Here is a 21,789-nt window from a genome sequence, read left to right as displayed (position 1 = left end):
CAAGTTCCAGGAGATAGTGAAGGACAGAGGAGTTTGGCATGCTGCAGTTCATGGAGTTGCAAAGAGTCGGACAAGATTTAGGGAGTGAACGACAGCAAGGGTATGTGTGTTTATTTGTGTATGTGTGTGCCGATGAGTATTCGTTGTGCCTATGTGTGCATATGGTTGTGTATGTGCATTTGTATGTGTATGTATGTGTATGTATGTCCGTGTATGTGTATACTTTTGCATGTGTTACGTTCATGTATGTGTGTGAGGTATGTACATGTGTAGGTACATGAAGGTGTGCATGAGCATGTACATGTTGCACTTGTGTGTATAAGGGTGTGCTGGCACACACGTGCAAACTGAGAACTGTCACCCGTGTGGAGGAAAGCAGGAGCCAGGAGTGGGGGCACTAGGGAAGGAGTGCCTTTTACTGCTGAGACAGTACAAGGACCGAAGGCATCCAGAGCCTGGAGAACAGGCTCTCGCTCGCTTCCAGGGTATGCAGACTCTCATTCCTCTCTGCCTTTGGATCCCTCTGCCAAGGCTTTATTTCTGGTTCATTTTTGTTTGAACATTTCAGTCTTCCCTGAGCGGTACCCTAGGGAAGCAAAGGAAGGGCTGGCTCTCCTCCCTGGAAGCTGAGTTCAGTGGAGAGCAGCGCCCCCTGGGGGAAGCCAGAGAGAAGGGCCGGGGAAGGAGATTTTCCTGACCCTAATTGCCCAGCTCGACTCTTCTCTGTCCAGGGCTGATCTTGAGTTCACAGGTTTATTAGGCAAAAAGAGGGCGTTTCATTACTTCTAATAATCCAGGCTTCCCTGATTACTCAGTTGGTAAGGAATCCGCCTGCAATGCAGGAGACCCCAGTTTGATCCCTGGGTCGGGAAGTTCCCCTGGAGAAGGGATAGGCTATCCACTTCAGTATTCTTGGGCTTCTCTGGTGGCTCAGCTGATAAAGAATCCTCCCACAATGCAGGAGACCTGGGTTCGAGATCCCTAGGTTGGGAAGATCCCCTGGAGAAGGAAAAGGCTACCCATTCCAGTATTCTGGCCTGGAGAATTCCATGGAATCCATGGGGTCGCAAAGAGTCGGACACGACTGAGCAACTCACTTCACTTCTTCTTAGAAGCAGCTCCTCTCCTCTTTCAATTTAGAATGTTTCTGATGCTAACTTTTGTGTTTAGAGGACTTTATGCTTTTTCCCCCCTTTTTAAGTAAGTATTTTACTTTATGATTGTGAAAGTACATATAAAGAAAAATGGGTAAAATATAAACGTGAGGCTCAACAGATTATTAGAGTGTGAATAACCATGTCAAAGTCTCCAGGCAATAGAACATTGTCCATAACCCCAGAAACATCTTGTCCCTTCCAGATTACAACTCTTTCTTCTTTCCTTCATCCCGAAGTTAATCACTCTCTTGACTTTATGGGCATAACGCCCTTCCTTATCTTTGCTGTAATGTAACATAAATAAGTACATATTTCTAAAGAGTGATGCTGCTGCTGCTGCTGCTAAGTCACTTCAGTCATGTCTGACTCTGTGCGACCCCACAGGCTCCCCCGTCCCTGGGATTCTCCAGGCAAGAACACTGGAGTGGGTTGCCAATTCCTTTTCCAATGCAAGCATGCATGCTAAGTCGCTTCAGTCGTGTCCGACTCTGTGCAATCCCATCGACAGCAGGCCCACCAGGCTCCTCTGTCCACAGAATTCTCTAGCAAAGAATACTGGAGTGGGTTGCCATTTCCTTCTCCATTTCTAAAGACTAGAGTTTACAAACACAATATTAAGGTGTATTAGTTTCCTGTAGTGACTGAAACAAATTACCACAATCTTGATGGCTTCAAACAATAGAAATTTATTCTCTCACAGTTCTAGAGGCCAGAAGCAGGAAATCAAGGTGTTGGAAGGACTGAGCTTCCTCCAAAGGCTCTCTGGAGTAACATTTTTTTTTCCTTTTATACCTTCTGGGGACCCCCCTGGCATTCCTTGGCTTGTGGAAGCATAACTCCAATTTCCGCCTCTGTCTTCACATGGACTTCTTCTCTGTGTCTTCCTGTATTCAAACCTCTCTTTTTTCTTATAAAGACACTAAGCATTGGATTTAAGTGAAAGTTGTTCAGTCGTGTCCGACTCTTTGTGACCCCCGTGGACTGGTTCATGGAATTCTCCAGGCCAGAATACTGGAGTGGGTAGCCTTTCCCTTCTCCAGGGAATCTTCCCAGCCCAGGGATCAAACTCAGGTCTCCCGCATTGCAGGCGGATTCTTTACCAGCTGAGCCACAGGGAAGTCCAATTAGATTTAAGTGAAACTGAAAGTGAAGCTGCTCAGTGGTGTCTGACTCTTTGCAACCCCATGGCCTGTAGCCTACCAGGCTTCTCCTTCCATGGGATTTTCCAGGCAAGAATACTGGAGTGGGTTACCATTGGATTTAAGGCCCACCCTAAATCTAGGATAATTTCATCTCAAGATTCTCAACTAATTACATCTGCAAGACCCTATTTCCAAAATAGGGCATATTCTAAGGTTCCAGGTAGGCATGAATTTGGGGGGAGACACTATTCAACTCACTAAATACAATATGCGTTATCTCGTGCTGACTTTTTTTCAACATTGTGTTATAAAGAATCACCCATGTTGTAGACTATAAGTATACTGAGTATAATAAATATACATTGTATTCATTTTCATTGCCTTCCACTATGTGATATCATTACAGTGCAATTCAGAGTACTGTGAGGCTAACAAAGCTTCAGCTTTGGAAGTCGCCACCTTCATGGACCCTTTCCAAGGCTCTGTAAGAAGTCCCAGCTACGCGTTCACATGATCAGATCTTTATGTGTGATTTTCAAAAGTAATACATTTTCTCATTCCATTTACATCTTTTTCTTGCCTAATTGCCCAGGATAGAAGCTCCAATACAATGTTGACTAAAAGTGGGGAGAAAGGACACCCCTGTCTTGTGCCTGATCTTAGGAAGGAAGATTTCAGCCTTTCATCATTGAATATAAGGTTATTTGTGGATTTCTCAAGACACCCTTTATCAGGTTGAGGACGTTCCCTTCTGTTTCTGGGTGCTGAATATTTTTATCATGAAAGAATGTTGGATTTTATTAAATTCTTTTTCTGCATCTGTTGAGATGATCATGTGGTTTTTGTCCTTAAGTCTATTAACATAGTGTGTTTCAGATGGCTTTTCATAAGTTGAACCAAGCTTGCATTCCTGGGATGAATCTCACTGTGTCATGTGTATAGTGCTTTTACTTGTTGCTGACTTCAGTTTGCTGTTTTGTTGAGAATTTTTGCGTCTCATTCATAAGGGATGACTCTCTTTCCTTTTCATGTGGTGTCTTTGTCTGACTTTGGTATCAGGATTACACTGGTGTTGTCTTCTCTTTCACTTTTTTGTGAGAGTTTGTGAGAATTGGTGTTAATTCTTCCTTAAATGCTCATCCTTGTTCTAATTAAACATTTTCTTTCATGCTAAAATTTTATTTGTAATTTTGTGTTCTGTTACTTAAAGAGGGTCCTCAAATTTTATATGTTTCAACTCCTACAAAACTAACATCTCTCCTATAATCTGCTGTGCTGTTTACGGGCCCTTGGGTTATTCCCAATTTGGGATTCTCATGAACAGTGCTGCTATGAACATCCTTGCCCATGTCTCCTGGTGCCCATGCAAATACATTTACTGAGGGTGTACGCCTAGAGTAGAATAGCTGGGTCAGAGAGGGCAATGCTGGTGTCCTAAGCTGTTGCCAAGTTACACTCCCACTAACCTTGGACGAGAGTTTCTATTGCTTCAGAGCTCACCAACACTTGGAATTGTCAGGTTAAAAAATTTCAGTGTATTATAATGAGTGTAGTGGTGTCTAAGCTTGGTTTCAGTTTGTGTTAGGTTAAACCAAATGATATTGACACTTTGTAGGTCAAAATGGTCAACCACAGTTCATTTCACATTATTTAATCTTTCTCTGATGACTTATGAAGTAGAGCATGTTTTCATGTATTTAATGCCCGTTTAATGGATTGCCTCTTCTTTTATGAAATGCCTGTTCAAGTAGTTTGCTCATTTTTCTTTTGGATGTCTGTTTCCTACCTACTTGTATGTCTTTATATACTCTGAATATGAGCTCTATGTCTTTCAAATGTCTGTCTTTGACATTATATGTCTTTCAAATGTCTTTCAATTATATGTCTTTCAAATGTCTGTCTCACTTCTCGACTTGTCTTCTAATTCTCTTAATGATGTCTTCATTTTAATGAGGCAAAATTTGCCAATGTTTTCTTTTTGCTTAGTGTTCTTTGTATCCTGTTTAAACCTTCCCCTAACCAAGGTGGTAAACATATTCTCCTGAAAGAGGAGAGTGAAAAAGATGGTTTAAAACTCAACATTCAAGAAACTAAGATCATGGCATCCATAACATCACTTCATGGCAAATAGGTGGGAAACAATGGAAACAGTGAGAGACTGTTTTCTTGGGCTCCAAAACCACTGCAGATGGTGACTGCAGTCATGAAATTAAAAGACACTTGCTCCTTGGAAGAAAAGCTATGACCAACCTAGACAGCATATTAAAAAGCAGAGACATTACTTTGCCAACAAAGGTTCATCTAGTCAATGCTATGGTTTTTTCAGTAGTCATGTATGGATGTGAGAGTTGGACTATAAAGAAAGCTGAGCACCAAAGAATTGATGCTTTTGAACTGTGGTGTTGGAGAAGACTCTTGAGAGTCTCTTGGACTGCAGGGAGATCCAACCAGTCCATCCTAAAGGAAATCAGTCCTGAATATTCACTTGAAGGACTGATGTTGAGGCTGAAACTCCAATACATTGGCCACCTGATGCAATGAACTGTCTGATTGAAAAAGACTCTGATGCTGGGAAATATTGAAGGCAGGAGAAGGGGATGACAGAAGATGAAATGGTTGGATGGCATCACTGAATCAATGGCCATGAGTTTGAGCAAGCTCCAGGAGTTGGTGATGGACCAGGAAGCCTGGCATGCTGCAGTCCATGGGTTTGCAAAGAGTCAGACATGACTGAGCCGCTGAACTGAGCTGAACTGAATGTTTTCTAAAAGTTCTATTAGTTTGCCATCTATATTTAGATGTAACGCCTACTTGCAATTGATTTTGTGTATTGTGGGAGAGGGGGTTCCAATTTAATTTTTGCACTTGGACATCCAATTTTCACAGCACAATTTATTGAAAAGACCCATTCCAATTGTCACTTTTATCACAAATCAAATATCAGTTATTCAATTGTCTCTCTTAGTTTTATTGGTCAGTCTATTGTTGAACCAACAATACACTGTCTTAATTATTACAGCTTTGCAGCAAGCTTCAATAACTGGTAAGGCAGCCATCTTCTTCAAAGATGTCTTTAGCTGTTTCCATATTGTGCTTAGTAGCTCAGCTGTGTCCAACTCTTTGTGACTCTTTGGACTGGAGCCCTCCAGGCTCCTCTGATCATGGGATTTTTCAGGCAAGAATACTGGATTGGGTTGCCATTTCCTTCTCCAGGGGATCTTCCTGACCCAGGCATTGAACCTGCATCTTCTTCTTGGCAGGCAGATTCTTTACCTGCTGAGTTGTTGGGAAAGCCCTAGCTGTTTCCATATAGTATATTATATATATTATAGAATCAGCTTGTCAACTCACACAAAAGAACAAGAAAAGCAAGGAGGAGGAGGAGGAGAACCCATGACAGTTTTATTAGGGTTGCCTTGAATCTGTAAATCAATTTGGAGGATAACTGATATTTTTACAGTATTGAGTTGCACATCCACAAATAACATATATCTTCCAAATTGTTTGGACCTAGTTTCATTTAATTTTCTCTGTAGAGATCTCACATATTTTTGTGTTTGTTCATAGGTTCTTGATTTGTATGCTTTGTAGGAGGAATCCTTTGAAAATTTCATTTTCTAACCATTCATGACTGGTATATAGAAATAGAATTGATTTTGTATATTGAATGTACAGCCAGCTATCTTGATGAACTCTTACTAATTCAAATAATAGCGCTTTTGGATTTTTCTATGTAACAAATCATATCGAAAGGAAGTCTACTCCTCCCTTTCCAGCCTGTCTATCTTTTATTACTTTCCTCACTTTATCACCTCCCTAGGGACCTGCATACAGTACAGTGTGGAATAGAAATAGAATAGTAGGCTGCTGCTGCTAAGTCATCTTAGTTGTGTCTGACTCTTTATGACCCTATGAATCATAGCTCACTAGGCTCCTCTGTCCATGGGATTCTCCAGGCAAGACTACTGGAGCGGATTGCCATTTCCTCCTCCAGGGGATCTTCCAGACGCAGGGATCTAATCCACATCTCTTATGTCTCCTGCAGTGGCAGGCAGATTCTTTACCACTAGCGCCACCTGCACCTGGGAAGCCCAGAGTAGGAGATTGCCTTATTCTTAATCTCAAAGGAATTCTAATTTAGTTTGTGTTTCCCCAGAAGCAGACCCTAGACAAGAATTTGAGGGCAAGAAGTGTACTTGGGAGGTGAAGGAGAACATTGAGAGGGGTGGGAGACAAGGAAAGGAGGGTGGCTGATGAAGGGGTTTGTTATCAGGCTTCATTCTGGAGCTTAATTTTGCTGGAGAGACTGTGGGAGCAGGTATAAACCACGCACATCAGAGTTACTTTACCCAAGACATGTGGAGCCGGGTATCCACACACAAACTCTCACCAGTCGCTGGTTAAACTGCTCTGGGGTAAGCTGTATTAGTTCCCTGGCATTTCCAACTGCCATGTGAGTGGAAAACTAGTTAAGCAGCAAAGGAAAGCCTGCAGGTAAAGAAGTACAGATATTGGTGGTTGGAAGTGGGGCCAAATGCACTGAAATGGGAAAAGTGAGACCCAGAAGTGGGTTACCCACAGTGTCTTCTACAAAAACCTTCAACTTTTTATTTCATTAAAAAAAAAAAAATGATCTAGGCTTCCAAATGTCCTCTATTTAATTCAACATTTTATTATCACAAGTAACAGTTGCAGTCCCCATAGGATATCAGCAGCTGTCTAAGTCCAAATGTCTCTGTGTATCCCTCAAAAATCATACAGTTAAACAAAAAGAAGGAAATAAAATTACTCATTACTGGGGAATTCCCTGGTGGCCCAGTGGTTAAGGATCCACCTTCCAATGCAGAGGACACAGGTTCAATCTCTGGTCAGGGAAATGAGTCCACAGGCCAAGCAGCCAAAGGAAACAAAACAGTCATCATTCTAGCTGACACCCTAATTAGGAGGCAGAAAATACTACAAACTTGGGCAGTAAAGTGCTGCCACCTGGTCTCTGCTGTTCTGAAATCCCATTGTCACATCCACACTAGGGAGTGACCCCTCTCATCAATACTGCCTGCCTCAGCCAGGGAGAGGCTTGGTAACTGCGATACAAGAGCAGGCAGCGCTCACCACCACCACTTAGCACTAACAAATATAAACAACTGCTGGTACCTAGGGAAAAATCCACTCTATTGGGAAACTACTGGCTAACTTAAGAGAAAAAAAGGAGAACCAACAAACACAAAAAAAAGAAGAAAGAGGAAGAAGGGAGAAAAAAGGACAGTGGGGAGAGAGGAGAAAGAAATTAAAGGGGAAATGATTAACTAGAGGGTGGGGGGAAATAGTAATGAGACTGCTTTAAACTGGGCAAATAAATGCAAACAGATAACTTGACTAATTTCTAAAAACATAAAAATTAGTGCATAAATAAAATAAAACCAAGAAAATGTCAAAAAAAATTTTATGAAGCAAGAGTAACATTAATAGCTAAACTTAACATACCAACAAACACTGCAAATCAATCTTATTTATGAATATACATGTCAAAATCCCAAATAAAGTGAAATAAAATGTTGTCAAATACAATTAATGACCCCTTAAAAAAGAACATGACATGACCAAGTGGGACTTGTTCTGGGACTTATAAGTATGGCTTGACATTAGGAAAATCCATCAGCATAATTGCCTACACTAATTGTTCTAAGGAGAAACTATCAGTTGATACACCAGACACAAAAAGCATGTACTGCATGATTCCTTTTATGAAAAATTCCAAAAAATGCAAACCAACCTATAGTGACAGAGCAACTTCACATGAGGTTATCCAAATGGCCAGTGAAAACATGCTCAATATTACTTACCAGGAAAATGCAAAATTCAATCAGTTACCACTACACACTTAACAGAATGGCTACAATTAAAGAGACTGACAATATCAAGTGTTGGTGAGGGTGTAGAGCAACTGGAACTTTCCTGGTGGGTGTGTAAAATGACATAGCCACTTTGTAAAATAGTTTAGAAGTTTTTTATAAAATAAGCATACACCCACCCTATATCCTATAATTCTATTCCTAGGTATATATCCAAGAGTAATGAGTATTTGTCCATAAATATACTTGCATAAGAATGCTCATAAGAGCTTTCTTCATCATAGACAAACACTGGAAGCAACTCAAATACCATCAATAGGAAAACGAAGAAAGAAACCATGGTATATGGAATATTTTGCTGAATATGGTGTATTATTTTATTCAGCAAAATATGGTATGTGTAAAATATTCAGCAAAAAAAGGACTACTTCCACATGCAACTACATAGATAAATCTCACAAATATTATGCTAATCAAAATCTTGTTAATCAAAGCTGAAATTGTTAATCAAAAGCCAGACAAGTTAAAAAAGAAATCTGAGAATTTGGACAAAAAGAGTATGGTTTCATATATGAAATTTGTGGAATTGAAAAAGCAACAAATCCATAGGGTTTTGTCAACCTTCTGTATCCTTTTGTTTTAGCTGTGTCTCTTATAAACAGCTATAATTTTTTGAGTCTGACAATCTTTGTATTTTGACTAAAATAGTCTACTTGTTTTTTTAAATAAGAACTTTGAGATATGATACAATTAGTCAATTTATTAATGTTTTAAGTAGAGATACTGGGTTTCAGTCTACCATCTTAAATGCTTTCTACTGCTTTTTTCATTTCTCCTTTTACATTTTTAAAAAATTTCCCCACATTTTTAGTATTAAAATGTTCAAACATACAAAATTTGAAAAAAAAAAATAGTACAATGAACACCCCCAGTCTCTCCACCTAAGAGTCAATGCTTTTAAACTTAGAGCCAGCCTATTTTACTATTTGATAGCACACACACACATATACATAATATGGTTTTGCTGAACCATTTGAAGCGAAGTTGCAGAATAGACCGATTATTTTTTATTATCCCATTTTCCTCACTCAATTAGTTTGAAGTTGCATTTGTTTCCTCAGGCTGCTGTAACAAAGTACCACGAACTGGTTGGCTTAACACAATGGAAATTGGTTCTCTTACAGTATGGAGGCTTGGGAGTCTGAAATCCGGGTGTTGGCAGGGCCACGCTCCCTCTGAAACCTGTAGGGGAATCCTTCCTTGCCTCTTCCTAGTTTCCTGTGGTTTGCTGGTCATCTCTGACATGCCTTGGCTTGTACATGCAACACTCTGATCCTCCATTTTCACATGGCACTCTTGCTGTCTCCGCATCTCTTTCACTCTATACATCTCTGTGTCCAAATTTCCCCTTTTTATAAGGACACAGTCCTGTTGGATAAGGGACCCCTATAATGACTTCATCTTAACTTGATCATCGGCAGGACCCTTTTCCCAAGTAACACTGCATCGACAGATCCTGGGGGCTTAGGATTTCAGCATCTTTCAGGGAACAATCCAACCCCTAATAGAAGCTACAGACTCAAACTCTTTTAGTATCTTTCCAAAAAACTACAATACATATCCTTGACTTCAAGTATTGAATTGATTCCTTCACTCTCCTCCTGAACATAATAAGACACTTAACAGTAAGTTTAAACACACTTGAGTTAGCACGCTTTAACATGTTTCCCTCTCCTGAGTTTTATGCTATTGTGGTTATACAATTTAATCATATGTATTTTAAATCCTACAGGCATCATTATTGTTTTATGCATCGTACTGTTTTTTAAAACCTAATGGTCATATTTATATAAAAATTAATTTTTGCATCAGTAACCAAAAAGTTGGAAAGACACCAGTTAGCACAATTATTTTGATAGAAGAGTTTACAAGTAGACCTGTGGACTTTTCCTATTTTGGTTTTTTTCAGTGATAATAGTTTCTTGGTCATATGTTAACAATCAAGTAACAGCTGCTGCTGCTGCTGCTGCTGCTAAGTCGCTTCAGTCATGTCCGACTCTGCGCGACCCCATAGATGGCAGCCCACCAGGCTCCCCCGTCCCTGGGAATCTCCAGGCAAGAATATTGGAGTGGGTTGCCATTTCCTTCTCCAACGCATGAAAGTGAAGAGTGAAAGTGAAGTCGCTCAGTTGTGTCCGACTTGTAGCGACCCCATGGACTGCAGTCTACCAGGCTCCTCCGTCCATGGGATTTTCCAGGCAAGAGCACTGGGGTGGGGAGCCATTGCCTTCTCCGCAAGCAACAGCAGCGGCTGCTAGGTGAAGTGGTTGATGAAGGGCAAAGCTGAAACCCAGATTCTGTCCCTCTCCTGGCAGTGCCTGGGAGGGGTGGGAAAGGGATGGGTATGAAGGGGAACAGCCTGAGTTGCCCAGGGAGGCTCTGGGGACATCTAATGCTGAGCACTCGGACCCGAGGGCCAGGCCGGGCTCCCAAACTATTCTGGGAATGGAAGGACTGGGGATCGGAGAAGACGTGACCTTCCCATTGTGAACTCACCCACCTCCGTCCACTTAGGCATGAGCTTAAGAAAAAAGAAAAAGAGACTTGAAATCCAGTCTCCATGAGCTCTCCCAGGATCTGCAGCCTCCTCTACCTGTACCCCAACTTCCCCGCCTGTTCTGCTTTCAGAGGTTTAAGCCAGGCCCGAACCCCCCACCCCTCCAACCTCCAAATAAGTACAACGGAATGAGCTTGAGTGAAAAATCCACTTTAATAATCCAGCTTCAGCTCAGCTGAGAACTTCCCCTCTCACGTGTGAGAAAAGTCTCTCCAAGAGGTCTCAGTCTACCAGGAGGTTACGGCTCAGAGAAGGGAACAGCTCAAAGAAGCCCTAAAAGAGAAGGCAACATGGGATTTGGGGTTAGTGGAGACCAGGTGGGGGGTGCCCCACCGCTCACTGGCCACCAACACGGCCCAGCAAGAGAGGAAGGCGTAGTTGCTTCACCCACACTTGACCACTGTCAAAGCCTTCTCATCCCCAATCTCCTCTCCAACCTTTTACTATCCTCTGGGGGCTGATGAGGGCCCCTGAGCCTTGAGAAGAAGGGGGACCCTTCTTTTCCTACATGGTAGCTCTAAGCCAGCCAGCCCCATGCATGGGCCGGATGGTGCCCCAGGACTGATGCAGGTACCAGATGGGGAGGGAGCCTGGCTCCCACAGTGATGGGGAGGGGGTCAGAGTCACCTTAAAGAGAGTGAGGGTCTGGAGTACTCCTGTGGTGCAGGCTGTCTCCCGGATGGAGTGCATGGCCAGCTGGGGGCTGCCCAAATCCAGCACCCGCAGACCTAGCCGAGAAGCTAAGATAGGTCCAATGGTGGTGCCGCAAGGCGAGTCATTCCGGACCATGAGATCCTGCGGGGAGGAAGGGCCGTTCATGAGCAACACGTAACGCCTGTTTCCTAAGACCCAGGAGGAAGTCACCTAAGAACTGCGGGGCTGAAAGGAGTCTGGTACATCGCCCACTCTGACCTCCCCAAAGAGTGGATGTGGCCGGTGTAAAATCACAAGGCTGACACTAAGGCAGGCCCAAAGGACAGGATATTCTGAACTGGTCCCATTCTCTCCATCTGCACTACCACCACCTCAGTTCCAGCTACCTCATACTGCCTTTCACACAATCCATTCCCCACACAGTGGGCAGAGGGACTGGAAATATACATGTACCCTTTATGTCCCCTTGCTTCATAACATGCACCCCCCACCCCATCCACACACAAAGAAAAATCACTCAATAATCTTAGTGGATTTAAAAATATGGCTATAGGCAGTTTTAAACTACTTGATTTGTATTCTGGTAAACAGAAGTAAATATATGATGGTAAACATACCATCATAATATGATGGTGGACATCAAGATTTTCCACATAAAAGAGAATTACAAAACCAGGTAAAGTAAGTAGTAACTGCTCTTTTTATAAAAATGAGAATCGCAGTATTAACTCACGATTTTTAAAATATGAACATTTTTTCCTAGCTATGTCCTTAGAAATGACCCCAAACCATTCCTCCCCCCACCCCCACAATAACAATGAACACTTATGATGCTAGACTAGCCTCTAACATCAATATCCATCAAAAGCCACCAAGTCTGGGGAGAGAAATGAGCAAGATGAGACTGCAATTTCCTTTTGGGCCAAAAAGCAAGACAACTGACCAGAGTCATGACAAAGAACACAGGAGTCACATGGAAAGGACTCCCGCTGGTCAAAGTCATGACAATTTGAGCGTGAAATGACACGACTATGAGGACCAGATCTGCACTGAACCAACGAAAATCTATGATTCTAAATACATAATGATCATCAAAAAGAGAACCTTTTATTTGTTAGTACTTGAGGCAGCCATTAAAACACTTCACCTTGAAAGCTGGTTATTAAAGGGAACAGTAAGTATTTGTCCTGACTTTCCAGGAGGAACCATACTTCACAATAACCAGATGGCCCTACTGGATGGGAGAGAGTTCTACTTCACAGAAGAATGATAGCTAATAAATGTAAAAGGAATTAAAAAAATGGAGGGGGGGCATTTTTTCAGTAAACACTAGTGAAATTACGGATTTAGGCAAGGATTATCAATTGGTGCTAAAACTCAGCACTTGTCTGATTGATGGGAAGCTCATCATCTGTACAGGTTACTGTCCAGTCAAAGGAGGAATACCTCCATGAGGTGGAGGGACCGAGGGCAGCCCTCCCCATCTGGTGATCAATCTTATTATCACTAAGGGTGAATTAACCCAGAGAGTATGTGGATGATGCAACATGAAGGACACACCTGTCATGATGTCTTCTGGCCAAAACGGTTTAACCTGAATCCATCAAGCCTTTAGATATGAATTCAAGATTACAGGAAATACACAGGCTAGAGGCTTAAACTCAACGACACCATGAGGAAGCACCCAGGAAAATCCAAAAAGGAAGATGACATCATATAGGATGATGAGCCTGGTTTTTTCAGTAAGTCAATGTTATTTAAAAAAGAACAACAACAACAACAAAAGTAGGTGGGGTAGCTGTGCTAGATAAACAACCAGATATAACACATGGTCCTGAACTGGAAACCAAAGTGGGACAAACTATAAAGAATGTTTTGGGGATCACTGAAAATGATCTGTGTATGAAATGAGACATAAATTTATTGAAACTAAAATTTTCTGAAATAGAAAGATGGAGAATACTGAGTGAAAAGAGGAAACAAAAGATATATCCAAGATGATTTCATTTTTTAAACAAAACGTGTGTTAAGTATATACATAGAAAAAAATCTGGAAGAGTATGTACAAATCTCTCGGGATTAATGTTTTATTTTCTCACTTCCATTTATATTTTATAGAGCACACATGCCCTGCTTCTGCTGTAAGCTGTTAAAGAGAAATCCCCCAATGTCCTCCTACTGCCTTAGAAGAAGATCCAAACACCCTTCCCGCCTAGCCAGCAAGGCTGGCTCCTCCCCCTCACACTCTCAGCCTGGCTCTGCCACTGCGGCTCCAGCTGCTCCTAATGGACCAAGGTCACTCCTGCCCAAGGGGGCTTTTACCTTGGGGCTTCGCTGGTGGCTCAGACAGTAAATAATGTGCCTGTAGTGTGGGAGACTCAGGTTCAGTCCCTGGGTCAGAAAGATCCCCTGGAGAAGGGAATGGCAAGCCACTCCAGTATTCTTGCCTGGAGAATTCCACGGACAGCGGAGCCTGGCAGGCTATAGTCCATGGGGTCACAAAGACTCGGACACAACTGAGTGACTAATGCTCACCCTCGGGCAGGGATGCTATTTGCTCATAGCAGCCTCATTCTCAATGCTTAGGTCTCAGCTCAAATGTCACCTCCTCAGAGAGGCCTTACTGAGAATGGAACAACTCAGTTCTACAATGTGAGGTGGGGGAAGCTATACGGGCAGAGAGAGCCCGAGGCTGGAGTTCAGGATGCCAGGGTCCTAGCTGTGACTTATTAGGACCTCCCTGGTGTATCTATCACCAGACTACCTGGGCTCCAGCCCTTGAAACATATATTATCCTAACACAGATCTTAATCATTGCATATTTCTTCCTCCCTCCTCTCTCTGACTAGATGGGCCGTGGCTAAGGCAAGAATGACAATGAGTTCCAGGTTCCCTGGCCCTTAACGTCCCTTATGGAAGCCCAGGGCGTGTAAGAGAGACACAGGGGAACTGGAGGTGGTGGGAGGGAGAGCGGTAGGACTAACTCTCTATGTGCCACAAGGACACTGCGCCTTTAACCCCACTTCTTAGGAGTGGAAACAAAGTCAAAGGAAATTAGGAGACGAGTCCAGAGTCACAGGACTAGCGTCCCGTCAGAACCAGAACTGTTCCCGGCTCTGCCTATATCCAACCCCACCGCTCCTCACTCAACTAGGACCCTCCTCCTCAAAAGCCTGTCTACCAGGCCCCCCTTACTGGGGGACCACCCGCCTGCACCCCCACCCCACCTTCCCAGGCAGGGTCCACCCTCACCTGCAGGGGCACCCCGACATTGCTGGCCACCTCTCGGATCAGGGCCTCTGAAACTGCATTCGAGGCGTAGCGTTGCTTGCTGTTCACCTTGATCACAGGGCCCTGGGGAGAGGGAAAACAGGAGTCCAGAGGGAGGCAGAGATGCCTAACAGGTCCACAGGGAAGAGGACGGGGCCTGGAGCCAGCCAGGCCTCCAGATACCAGAGGAGAAGCAGGAGCACCTCACCTTGTGGAATAGGGGCCTGTGGTTCTCCTCATGCTTGTCCCTGTAAGAGACCGAGAAAGGCCAGGGATGGCCAACAGCAGCTGTCAACACACACCACTCGCTCATGGCAGACATCACCAATATAGCATTCTTTCCCACCCAGCCTGTAGGACCTGAGTCAAGCTAAACACAGGACTCCAGGTAGCCTCTTGCAACGGGGGGTGGGGGAAGTAAGTCTGTAGACAGAACCTATCTGGATGGGTTAGGCATGACGTGACTTTCACCAAGTCAGGCTACAGAGCAGTCAAAAGGAAGTCCCCATGGAACCTCCTGGCAGAATGGAGGAAGGGGAAGGGGAGAGGCGGAGCCCCAATGAGGAGGAAGGGGAAGGGAAGAGGCAGAGCCCCAGGGCCAGGGCTGAGCCTGAAGCCAGGTCACGCTCCAGTCTCCGGCTGTGTGAGGCCTGTGTGCCCGGCGCAGACTCACAGGTAGTTGGGGTGCACGGCATGGGCCATGTCTGCGCTGATCATGTAGGACTTGGGGATGGCTTCCTCGAAGGCCGTCAGGTGCTGGGGCGAAGCCGAGATCCGCCGCAGCACCAGCTCCGTCAGCAGTGACTGTGCGCCCTGCGCGCTCTCCGACCCCACCTGGTGATGACAGGGGCCTGGCTCTGGGGGTCTGGTCTGGTGGGCTGGAGCTGGAGGCCAGGAAGTGGGGCCCACTGCCCAGACTGGCTCAGGATCCCCACTGAATCAGTGGGTGGGAATGCGGACTGTTATCAGCCACTTCCCCAACCCTATACCACCTAAAAGCTGACGGTGAGCTGGGGCCACAGTCTAATGCTTGGCCATCTCCAGGGCAGAAAGAGAACTGTCCAGTCCACTTCCATTCCTGGCTGGCCTTCCTTCTCCCCTGACCATCTGGGGTTCAGCCCAGGTGCCCCATCTCCCTGGTCAATCTTCTTTGGTGCATGTGACGGGAGCTGCTAACTCTGACCTGTGCGGTTACAGGAAGCTGTGTAATTGTGCAGGCGTCTCAGCCGGCACCCTAACCCAAGCATGCAGGGTGAGGACCCAGCCTGCACCGGGCTCAGGGGCTGCCAGCGTGAAAGGGCAGAGTCCCTGTCCTCCAGGAGCTCACCACGTGGCACCCGGAGACGTGGGAGGTGTCATCACACCAGGAGCAGGTACAAGCTGAGCCGGAGGGGACACCGAGAGCTGAGGAAGCACAGGCAGTGTCTGGCTCATCCCTGGAGCCTCCAGAGGAGCCCTGGCCCGTGGCAGCTGCTGGACACCACTGGCTGCAGAAGACTCCCCAGAGGAGACCCTCCCCAGAGCTCCCCACGCACCTCTTCATTGTCGTAGAGGGCGATCATGCGCACGTGGGGATCCGCGGCCAGGGAGGCAGGGGCTGAGCAGGAATCGATCAAGGCCTGTTTGGGGAGGGGGCAAAAGCATCATCCTCCCCACTCCACCTTCCATAACTCAGCCCACCAACACCTGGCCCACCTCCCGCCATCACAGCCGGAGTGAAGCGGGTTCCAGCGGTGACCGGTCTGCATCTCTCAGGGCGCTGCTGGGTGGGAGGACATGTGGGGGGCCTTTTCGATGAGATGGGAGAAAAGCTCCCGCTCCTCCCTCACATGCCTTCCCACACAAAAGGCAGGAGAGTGTGTAAGATGGAGGGGAAGGGCTAAGAATCCTGGTAAGTTAAAAGGACTGCACGGGTCACATAAACTAGTTGGTCTTGGCATCGACACTGAGGTCCAAAGAGGTGACTGTGACTCCATTGAGGTGATGCAACTGGCTGGCTGGTGGCGCAAGTGGCTCTGAGTCCCAGGTCTGGCTCTGACCTCAGTTACAGCCCAAAGCCTGTCTTCTGAGAACAGGACGGGGTGCAAACGGGAGTATGGAAACGACACAGGGAGGAGCAGGGGTGAGAGGTGAGGAAGAGGGAGAAGTGACCAGGGTAGAAAGAAGGTGAGGAATATCAATGCGACCACCCAATGAGAAGCCAAGGCTCAAAGGCAGCTGGGTGAGCTTAAGCCAGGGCCTGGGGGGGGAGGTTAGAGGAGGGGGATGATACTGCTATACAGGATGCTAGGGTCTTTCCTTTAAAGCATAGCTTAACGTAAAGGAGAAGCAGGACAAGACTCTGTGAGGCCCTGAACAACTTCTCGGCCTTCTGCTGACCTCATCCCCCCACCCCGGCCCAGCGAGTGCAAAGATGGGGCCCGGAGGAGCAATGCTGAGGCTGCAGCATTTAGGCCTCTCCCCATGGTCCACCCGCATCAGGGGTCTTCTCATGACCCGTAGGACTCCAGGCAGTCCTCCTGCCCCGTGCTCCTGGGAGTGCCCCGGCTCCTCACCTGCAGGGCACAGAAGCAGCTGTGCAGGTTGTCCAGCCGAGGGGCAAAGATGAACTCCTCGTAGGCACCACCCAGGACCTATACAGACAGGACGGTCACCCTGATCTTCATCCCCTCCCCAGGACTCAGCCTCTTCTCCCTGCTCCCTAGGGGCTGCATTTGAACACGTCTCCTTGGTTCCTTGCCCAACCTCTCCCAGCCTCTGGCCTAGAGCACTCAGCCTGCTATGCTGAGCTGAGCGGAGAACAGAGAAGGGCCAGGCTAGAGCTGAGGGACAGGAGGGTGCAGGCCTGCGGTTCCTGACCAGTTCCTATGGGGCAGGACAAGGCAGAGACCAAACAAGAAAAGAAGAAAGCCGAGGAACTAAACAGAGGAGATTAGGCGAGAAATAGAAACTTAGCACATGTTCAAACATGGGCGAGCATCCAAAGACATGGCCATCTCCTACGGTCAGCAACTCGGAGAGATACAAGTTGCTCAGTTGTGTCCAACTCTTTGCAACCCCATGGATTACACAGTCCATGGTATTCTCTAGGCCAGAATACTGGAGTGGGTAGCCATTCCCTTCTCCTGGGGATCTTCCCAACCCAGGAATCGAACCCAGGTATCCCGCACTGCAGGCAGATTCTTTACTAGCTGAGCCACAGGGAAGCCCAAGAATACAGACGTGGGTTGCTGATCCCTTCTCCAGCACATTTCTCTGACCCAGGAATTGAACTGGGGTCTCCTGAATTGCAGGCAGATTCTTTACCAACTGAGCTATGAGGGAAAACATGTTGCGGCCGGCTGGGATCCCAGGGTCCCCACCCATGAGTTCCTCACCGCAGGTTGAGTGTCGGCGAGACACAGTTCCATCTCCAAGATGTCCTCGGGGCTCAGCCCCAGATGGGCACAGAGAAGGGACATGAGGACCGAGTGGTGCCGCTCATCCTGCAGGGAAGGGGGGTGCTGAGAGGCGGGTCCACTCCCCGCTCTCTCCCCTTCTCCGGGAACCAGTCTCTTCCCCCCTGTGCGCCCCTCCCCATGAGCAGGGGGCTCTTACTGCAGCATTGAGGGGGCCTGGCTCCGGAGTCCCCTTCTCCAGCTCCTCCTGGATGGATGTGGCAAGAATGGGGACCCTGTAGGGAGACACGTGAGGGGGGCATGGGGGGAGGGCTGGAGGGCACAGCCAGGTGGGACACCCTGCATCAGGACCCTGGGCTCAGGCATCCCTTGATGGGGAACTGCCCCGGTCCCTCAATTCCCAGCTCCCTCTGCAAAAAGCAGAGCTCTCAGGGCCCCTGGACATCCGCTGGGTCCCTGGGGTAGAACCTGACTGTGGCCACCGTTAGGGAGTGGTCTCCCAGATCCCAGCAGGGCCCCTCATCATCCATGCCACACCCTCCCCAACTCCGGGTCACCACCGCCTTCACCCCCATCTCACAAGTGCATCTCCATGTTGGGCCCAAAGTTCTCATTGACATTTCTCTGCAGATGGATGGCCAGGTGCGGAATGCGAAGAATGGGCCTGTCCACGTGCACCAGCCGCTGCTCCAGCCGGCCTGAGGTAGGGCACTGTGGCCAAACAGACAGGGTCAGCCCAGGCTGGGGGGCCCTGCATCCGCAGCTGGTTAAATCCTCCTCTTCGCCCAGACTAACCAAGGTGGGCCTCTGACCTGGGCTGCCCCTTCCCCCCTTCCCTGGGGGGCTCTCCAGGTTCCCTGAAGGGAGGTGACAGTCAGCCTTCAGGCAGCTGAAAGCTCAGGGCCTCCCAGATCCAATCCCAGGCCCCACCTTGACAATGACACGTCCAGCCAAGGTCAGGTCACGGTCAAACCAGGTGCTCCAGATGCCACCACCATAGGTCTCCACACCAACCTGTTGGAAGCCCACCTGGCTGCGACGAGACCGCCGCTTCACCTGAGAGGGACAGCGGGGAACAAGCATTCAGAAAAGGCCAGGTGGCAGGATTTGGCGCTGAGAGGACGGGTAGTGTGACCCAGAAGGGCCCCAAGTGTGGAGGAAGGAGCTGACAAGTCTTCTTCTCGGCACACCCCCTGATGCCTCCCCTCTCCCAGGCAGCCCCACTTCCTTACCCGGAGGCAGGGGCTGTCCGTGTGGGCCCCAATGAGGCTGAAACCATTGCCGGGAACGTACTGGCCCCCCACAGCAAATGCAATGATGGTGGAGGAGTTCCTGGTCAGGAAGTACTGGGGTGGGGGTTTAGAGCTGGATTAGCCAGAGCACAGGACGACTACAAGCCCCAGCCCAGGTTCCTACCTCTCCGCCCCCACCCCACCCCCAGTACCTTGCTCTCGGGCTTGATATCCCAGCTCTCGGTCTCCTTGAGTTCATGGAAGCCGGCCTGGAGGAGGCGGCTGCGGCACTCGGCCACCGCTGTAGGGAAAGAACCCTCTCACGGTTGATGGAAGCCGGGAGGAGGCACACCCGCTCCCTACCCGCCCCCTGCCCTGGTCACTCACCGTGGAAAGGAGAGGGGCTCCGGTTGACGAACTTGAGCAGTTCCCGGGCCGCGGCCTGCACCGCCTCTTTGCGGGCCCTGCCGCTCATGGCCACCTAGCGGACGGGGGGCGCTCATACGCCTACGAGGTCTAGGACGCCTGACCCATCTCGGCTTCGGGAACCTCCCCAGCCAATCCCCACCGAGTGAGGGATCGCAGGCTCAGATCTCGGCTTCCGCCCCTTTCTCCCCACCAAGAGACGCAGAAGGCCGGGCTCCAACCCACCGGGAAGTATCACAACCCTCCCGCTGCGCTCCCGGCCCAGCTGGTCCCAGACGACCCGCCCCCTAATCCGAGTTTCAGTCCGGTCCCACCAAGTCCATCCCCACGTGACTGACCAGCTGGAAATCCGGGTCAGTTCCCAAACTCTGAGCTCGCAACCAGAGGCCCCTAACTCTGAGCCGGCCCGTACACCACGTCCGCGACCCCACCCCGGGACCGAAGCCCTGTCCCCTAGGGAACACCCCACCTGGGTCTCACCCCTGAACAACCCGGGAAGGTAAAGTCACTTGAGATCAGACTTTCGGTTTCGTTTAGGGTCGAGGGGAGCCCCCCACGTCAGCAAGCGCGCTGCTGAGCTTGGACCCGAGCGGGCACCTGGCCGGGTCTAAGATCGAAGTTCGTCCGGGACGAACAGAGGCCACCTACCTGCATGGCCGTAGGCGTGGGCCTGCGTCCCGGTGTCCGGCCCCTGCGCACAGCCCGCCCCTACTCCCGCCGCTGTAGCCCCGCCCCGGCCCTGCGGCTCGCCCCGCCCCGCCCTCCGCCCCTTCCACGGGGGTGGCGGACGCCCTCTGCCGACCCGGAGGTGCTAGGACAGCCTGGAACCGCCTGCCCCGATTCTTTCACCCTCACTCCCAAGTTAGGGAGTCCAGGAGAAAACGCCTCCGCCAGCTCACCTGGTCACCTGGATGTTGTACAAAGTGCTCTCTCTCTCCACAGGCACTCTGCTGATAATAAAAGCAACATGGTTAATGTTCATGAAACGTTGACGATAAGTTTTAGCTTTATAAAGCTTAATGCGCTAGGTAGTTTAATCTTCATTGCCCTTTCAACTTTATATCTTTACGGTCCCTGGTCAGGGAACTAGATCTCGAAAGCAGCTGGGAAGGAAAAAAAAATAAGACAGAAAAAGACAAATTCCATATATTCTTGGAAGCAATTCCAATATTCCTATGTCAAGAGTGGTAAGTAGCAATTTTTTAAACCCAGGAACACATTTGATCATAATGGCCATCGTTTTAAAATCTACAATCAATGCTGCAGAGGGTGTGGAGAAAAGGGAATCCTCTTACTGTTGGTGGGAATGTAAATTGGTCTATCCACTAGGGAGAACAGTATGGAGATTCCTTAGAAAACTAAAAGTAGAGCTAACATATGTATACGCCCAGCAATCCCACTCCTGGGCATATATCTGGTGAAAATCATACTTCAAAAGATACATGGGACTTCCCTGGTGCTTCAGTGCTTAACCAGACTCAGCCTTCCAATGCAACGGATCTGGTTTTGATCCCTGGTGGGAACTAAGATCCCACATGTTGCAGACAACTTAGCCTGTGCCACTACTCAGCAACAAAAAGCTTCCACATGCTGCAACTAAGACCCAGCACAGCCAAATCAGTATTTAAAAGAGAGAGAGAGAGAGAGAGAGAAAAGATACATGCACCCCAATGTTCACTGCAGCCCTGTTTCCAATAGCTTGGACATGGATGTTACCTAAGTGTCCATCGATGGATAAACAAAATGGATAAAGAAGATGTGGTACATATATACAATGGAATATTACCCAGTCATTAAAAAAACCAATAATATAATACCATTTGCAATGAAAAGGATGGACCCAGAGATTGTCATATTTAGTGAGGTAAGACAGAGAAAGACCAATATATGATATCACTTATATGTGGAATCTAAAAATATGCTACAAATCAACTTACTTACAAAACAGAACTAGAGTCACAAATGTAGCAAACAAAGCTATGGTTCCCAAGCGGGAAGGAGGGGAAGGGGAAGTTTGGAGATTGGGATTGACACGTAAACA

At 47.6% G+C, this 21,789-nt stretch overlaps 1 protein-coding gene across 3 annotated transcripts; it reads right to left on the bottom strand.

The window, feature by feature from the left end:
• Window positions 1-10,902: 10,902 nt before the first annotated feature.
• On the bottom strand, window positions 10,903-20,486 carry DNPEP (aspartyl aminopeptidase). Of its 3 annotated transcripts, none has more exons than XM_065930504.1 (15): window positions 20,397-20,486; window positions 19,710-19,803; window positions 19,535-19,623; window positions 19,323-19,436; window positions 19,021-19,146; window positions 18,671-18,801; window positions 18,290-18,365; window positions 18,070-18,177; window positions 17,248-17,325; window positions 16,228-16,311; window positions 15,366-15,526; window positions 14,901-14,940; window positions 14,675-14,776; window positions 11,396-11,563; window positions 10,903-11,041 (listed from the first exon to the last, which is right to left on the bottom strand). In XM_065930504.1, the coding sequence occupies exons 1-15, from the start codon at window positions 20,400-20,402 to the stop codon at window positions 10,991-10,993; spliced, it is 1,428 nt and encodes a 475-aa protein (XP_065786576.1). In that variant the 5' UTR covers window positions 20,403-20,486; the 3' UTR covers window positions 10,903-10,990. The 3 variants fall into 3 exon arrangements, with proteins under 3 accessions (XP_065786576.1, XP_065786577.1, XP_065786578.1); XM_065930505.1 differs by lacking the exon at window positions 20,397-20,486 and adding an exon at window positions 20,229-20,360; XM_065930506.1 differs by lacking the exon at window positions 20,397-20,486 and adding an exon at window positions 20,218-20,342.
• Window positions 20,487-21,789: the final 1,303 nt, after the last annotated feature.

The sequence above is a fragment of the Muntiacus reevesi genome, chromosome 3 (genome assembly GCF_963930625.1).
Source record: "Muntiacus reevesi chromosome 3, mMunRee1.1, whole genome shotgun sequence".
Classification (NCBI taxonomy): Eukaryota; Metazoa; Chordata; class Mammalia; order Artiodactyla; family Cervidae; genus Muntiacus; species Muntiacus reevesi.
This window is presented reverse-complemented; position numbering and strand designations above follow the sequence as displayed.

Bases quoted from the DNA above. Each gene is read 5' to 3' on its own strand.
- DNPEP (XM_065930504.1), bottom strand. The intron at 18,178-18,289 runs GTAAGAGCCCCC...CCTTCCCTGCAG, and splicing joins CAGGCCCCCTCAATGCTGCA to GATGAGCGGCACCACTCGGT. The intron at 11,042-11,395 runs GTGACTCTGACC...CTTCTCTTTTAG, and splicing joins AGACCCTCACTCTCTTTAAG to GGCTTCTTTGAGCTGTTCCC.